This window comes from Apaloderma vittatum, unplaced genomic scaffold (genome assembly GCF_000703405.1).
Source record: "Apaloderma vittatum isolate BGI_N311 unplaced genomic scaffold, ASM70340v1 scaffold28539, whole genome shotgun sequence".
NCBI classification, from domain to species: Eukaryota; Metazoa; Chordata; class Aves; order Trogoniformes; family Trogonidae; genus Apaloderma; species Apaloderma vittatum.
In genome coordinates, this window is record NW_009733931.1 from 7,927 (window position 1) to 13,281 (window position 5,355).

Consider the following 5,355-nt stretch of genomic DNA (forward strand, 5'->3'; position numbering starts at 1 on the left):
GAAGCCAGAGGTGAAGGAGGCCTCAAAGTTCTGTGTGACCCTGGTCACCAAAGCTCCTCACTTGGAAAAAGGCCACTTCAACACCCCTTGTGATACCACTTCACTTTAGTCCACACTGGGTGATGCCAGCTCCTAAAGATTTCTTGGCTGTACTCACCTGCTCCTTAAATTGCTCTTGTGACAAACAATCGGTCACGTCCACACAGCCCAGGAGGCACCCAGAAGGATAATCACTTGGAAATTCCACATCTGCATAAAAAGAAATATCTCTTCATCCCCACATGCACACCCGGCGTTCTCTAACCTCCACGCACCCTCCGCTTCCCTCCACCTGCTTCTATTTCTCGAGGCATAAAATTAAGCCCTTTGCTGTTGAAAGCTATGGCAGAAGTTTGTGCTCGGCGCAAGCTATCAGCAAATAATATAAAAAATTCGAAGAGAGTGGTTCACCTTTCTGGAGCAGCATTTTGTAGGTAGTCTCCAGTTCTGAGATCTCCTGTGGGGAAGGTCTTTTAGCAGTAGCTGCGATCCACAAGCGCCCTCTGTGCGGTGTGTACCACGTCCTGCCCTCCACCCTAGAGAACAAAGAACACAGGACTTCAATTTGAGCAGAAATTTAAGGAGAAAATTAATGCCGCAAGTGGAGTATGTCCTCACGGCTTCAGAGCAACAGCAAAAAAGGACATCAAGCCCCTGCAGGGACAGCAAGATGCCAGACACATGCGTAGGACGATCTGCTCACACGATTCTCTCACAAGCTCAAAAAGTTCCGCGTTAAGTAAGCACATGATTTAGGGATCCCGGTCTGTTACTGCTCCCTGAGCTACACCCCTTTACCTTTTGATTCCTTTGACGAGCAAGGAAGCCCAAGGCTGGTGCACACTGAGGCACCAACCGTCATCCGAAATCTCCTGCAACTCTCGATCTTGAATCCGCAACCTGTTCCGCTCCGAGCCAGGCGCGTTTCCGACATCCGTGGAATGGACAACTTTCCTGTGCGGGAGTGAACCAGTTTGGTCCACCCACTTCAGAGGGTTGAAAAGAAACAGAAGAGAAAGAAAGGTTAGCATACACCAAGGACACCACGGTTAAAGCAATGATAGGACAAGGAGCAAGAGATACAAGCTGGAACTTAGAAAGTTCCACAAAAATATTAGAAAAAACTTTTTCTCTGTGAGGGTGACAGAGCCCTGGCACAGGCTGCCCAGAGAGGTTGTGGAGTCTCCTTCTCTGGAGACATTCAGAACCCATCTGGACACGTTCCTGTGTGACCTACTGTAGGTGATCCTGCTCTGGCAGGGGTTTGGACTAGATGATCTTTTGAGGTCCTTTGCAGCCCCCAACATTCTGTGATTCTGTGATTCTCTGAGAGTGGACTTAGAGGGTAGAGATTACGCCCTTTGGAAATCGGAAACCTTGCAAATAAGGTTTTATTAACAAAGATGAAAAAGTGACATGACCTTAGGCTGCCTCTCCCCAAGTTAGTCAGTACTCTGGGAGAAATCACACACCAATACTGACCAAAGGAGGAGGCTGAAGAAGCCGGGGATTCAGTAAAACTCCGGAACTCAGAGCTGTCTTTGCTTCTGGGCTCCTGGCTGGCTTGCTCAGTGTGCCGCGATTAATGGCTTCAATGGTTTCATCCAGCCTGCAAGCACAAACAGACGTGAAAATTCCCCGCTTATCCTGGCAGCGTCTTCCTTCTCCCCGCGCCAACGCTTCTGACTTTCAAGGGTTCAGCTTGCTTGACTTTCCTTCCGCTCGCTCTTCCAGATTCACTCGGATGACTCTCTTTAATGATTTTCCCCAGTTCTCCTGTACCTGCTGTGGTATTCAGCCATGCTGTCATCTTCCTCCACGATCTGCCTGCCAGCGAAGTCAATAGTGATTTTTTTGGTGAGCCGTGAGGCGTGGCGCAGCTCCCGCAGCTCCTGCTCTCTCTTCTGGAGGGCCTCCCTCTCCTGCTTTGAGAGCCACTGGTTGGAGTCGGTAGCGAAGTAATCCGACTCATCGTCGATGACCTGGGTTCGCCGCACGCTGCAGAGAAACAGCAAGCAGTAGAAGATGGGCCCAAGCAGGATGGCGATGGCCTCACCGGTATTATCTTACCTCGTCCTGTCAAACTCCAACAACTTGTCTTTGTGTTTCATGGCCATTTCCAGGCCCGCTTTGAGTCGAGCTTCTTGTCGAGGCAGCAACTCTTTGCTGATGGCATCCAAATTCCCCGAGCTCTCCGCACCTGCGAGAAAGGAAAAGGGAAAGGGAAAGGGAAAGGGAAAGGGAAAGGGAAAGGGAAAGGGAAAGGGAAAGGGAAAGGGAAAGGGAAAGGAAGAAAATATCACAGCTCTGCTGACAGTTGTTTAAAGCCCAGTCTTGGCAGGCCTGGCTGCATAAGCACTGGCCAGGGAGCTAAAAGAACTTTTTGCCAATATCAGCATGTTTTCAAAACAGGTTCAAGCCCTGATTTTCCCTCCTTTCACAGACTCCTTCCTCCAAAGAAGAAACATTTAAGTACTAAGGTAACCACATCCAGGGAGCATTTAGAGTGAAGGGCTCAGTCTTTTGATTCTCCTGAAGTACGTCGGGATCTCAGGATTTATAAACTGACTCTGGGATCCGCTGTTACTCTCAAGGGCTTATAGGATCGCCTAGCATCTCAGCAGCTCTTAAAGCGACATCTCACACCAAGGCCTTGAGTAAATATTTCCCCAGCTCTTCAGCAAAGTATATTTTTTGATCAAGACCTTGGCTACATTTCAGCTGAACTCAAGCAAACGTGTCCATAACGCACAAGTTCTTCACAATTTCTTCGCTGGGAGACCGGGTGTTATTTCCTCTCTCGCTTTCCTTGGCTCTGTTCCTATTTTTAGCTCCCAAGATAAGCGTTAAAGACAGGAAGAGCCATTAGAAAACATGAACCACTGCCTGTCCAGCCCCAGCAAATCAGACAGCAGTGCTTCATCTTCCACAGCACACATTCCACATGAGGCTTATCCTAATTTTCCAGGATGATCCAGCCCAAGTAACTGATTTACAAATGCCTAACGAGCAGCCTCGGGGCCTCCAGTTGAGGATATTAGACACGACACTCGTGTCAAAGGGACACACATGCACTCACTCCTACATGACATCAAGGAAAGCGGTGCACCGTAAGGTACAGGGGTGCTCCTGCCATCATGTAACCAAGGAGATACGTTCTATCACAGGCCTGTAATCACCGCTTACCTGCCATGAGCTTCTTCAGCAACTTCTGGCTCTTGTTTGAGTCCCGCTGGAGAATGTCCTGCTCTTCTTTGGTGCACACCTACAAGGAGAAGGAAAATAATACATAAAATTAAGGCGTAGGAATGACATAGGAGGTGTTCAAGGCCAGGTTGGACAGAGCCTTGAGCAGCCTGATCTAGTTGAGAGGCGTCCCTGCCCATGACAGGGAGGTTGGATTAGATGATCTCTAAGGTCCCTTCCAGCCTAGGCCATTCTATGATTCTATGACTCTATGACACCCCATGCTCAACCAGCCATGGGTAAGAGCTCAGGGTAAGCATTTAAAGTGGCTAAGGTTTCCCACACCTCCTTCCCTTCGGCGTTATTTCCACTGGCTGATGCGCCTCCTCGTAAGAGAAACAAAAAGAAAAAAGAAAAAAACAAACCAGACAGGTGCTACTAACCAGAGAGCCGCAGAACAAGCAGGGCCCGGAGCCCTCCTGCTCACAGACGATGCGCCCGCAAACCAAGCAGTTGTTGACGAGCTTGTGCTTCTGGCCCAGGCACTCACAGGCATGCCGCCCAGGGATCAGCACAGCCAGCTTGTCTTGCCCCTCCTTGGTGTACAGGTTGACATACTTGGGCTTCTTCTTCGAGGAATTGATGCTGACACTGCTGTTCTCCTGTGCCTGAGAAGAGGAAAAAAATAAATAAGCAAACCTTCTCGAAGCTGTAACGTAAATCCTTCTCCTCATGTCATGATGCGGCATCAGTGATTCTGCAATTTACCTCTCTGAGTCTCAATCAGAACAGAATGAACAGAATGAAGCCAACTGCTACCATTTCTCTGGCAATACCCAAAACCAGACACTCTGAGAAGCAAGCACGACACACTCCAGGCACGAACCAGCTTTGTAACACAAGATGAGACTTCACAAAGTCTTCAACCATTGCAGCCTCCCTGCCACAGAAACCTTGATTTAAAACCATAAATTTGAGTTCCACTGTTCATTCTGGTGCAATCTGGACTCTCAGGGTTTGGAAATCAGGGTTGCATCTGGCTAAATTGCAGAATTTAATCCTGTGAGGAGAATATAATCCAGATTGAAGGACTCTCCTGAACGTCTACCAATGGAAATGAAGTTCACCTTTCTGTGGAGTAAAATCCTGGTGGTCACTATCTGCTGATTATTTCCCTCTCCATTATAGACACAAACATATGCAATTGTTGTCCCCATCCTCACATCATCTGCCCCAGAGCTGTGTGAATCCCGGAAAAACTCACACAGTGCATGAGCATGGCCTGTCAGCACCCAGCGACACCCAGCCCAGCCTCGAGGACAAGACACACTCACCTTGGCTAGGTCAATGGGGGTTTTGACATCCTCGATGGGGGCGCTGGGCTCAGCGTACACAGGCGTCTCCTGCTTGTTTCTCCCTTTGCGTTTCCCCTTTTTCACTTGGTCTCCAGGCCGAGGCACCTCCAAAGTCTCTGGAAGAGTAAGCAAACATAAAGAAAGGCTGGGTAACTACCAGCAAGAGAAAGGCATCCCCGAACTCTTACTCAGTGAGTGAAAATGGGTTTTACACTGTTGTGACAAACAGGAACAGAGCCAGTCCCAGGCCTTTGTGGCAGGTAATAAAATAAACAGAATAAAATAAACAGAATAACTGAGATAAGGTCGTTTGAGAGTTTAACTCTTTTGTCCCTGTACTACTCACCGTCTTTTTTCCGATATGCTGGCAAAGGCTCCGACGGCAGCTGGCAGGATTTCCGCCACCTGGCCAAGAGCTCTTCCACAAACCAACTTTTCTTCCCGTCAGTCCCCTGAATGAGGTCGACGACATACTCCCGTATCTCCTCCTCGTTTGTTATCGACAAGATGTACCTGCAAGGGGACAGGACGGAGAAAAACGGATAAGAGGGCTTTTGTTCTGAGGCAACCAATGGTCCCGTCGCACATGTACGCAATTTATCTCTCCCCTTCAGAGGAGATTTTTGTAGAGGCTGTGATAAGAAATGGGTTTATCAGTCAACTTTTGAGACAGGCACTTCAGGAAGTGCCTTTGAGGACGTTTCACTGAAACAAAACAGAAGGTAAATAATCTTTCTCCGCACATTCCCTGCACGTCGGCCCCTGGAGCCGAGGG

General features: G+C 48.7%; 1 protein-coding gene across 1 annotated transcript in view; it reads right to left on the minus strand.

The window, feature by feature from the left end:
- TRIP4 (thyroid hormone receptor interactor 4) overlaps positions 1-5,093 on the minus strand; it is a gene marked incomplete at both ends in the record, with an annotated part of 11,891 nt that extends 6,798 nt beyond the window's left edge. Inside the window, 10 exons of the mRNA XM_009876082.1 lie at positions 158-249; positions 451-575; positions 838-1,025; positions 1,522-1,648; positions 1,822-2,037; positions 2,110-2,239; positions 3,226-3,304; positions 3,669-3,893; positions 4,560-4,696; positions 4,927-5,093. Coding sequence (XP_009874384.1) covers positions 158-249; positions 451-575; positions 838-1,025; positions 1,522-1,648; positions 1,822-2,037; positions 2,110-2,239; positions 3,226-3,304; positions 3,669-3,893; positions 4,560-4,696; positions 4,927-5,093 — 1,486 coding nt within the window. The remainder of the gene's footprint in view (positions 1-157; positions 250-450; positions 576-837; positions 1,026-1,521; positions 1,649-1,821; positions 2,038-2,109; positions 2,240-3,225; positions 3,305-3,668; positions 3,894-4,559; positions 4,697-4,926) is intronic.
- Between the last annotated feature and the right edge of the window lie 262 nt (positions 5,094-5,355).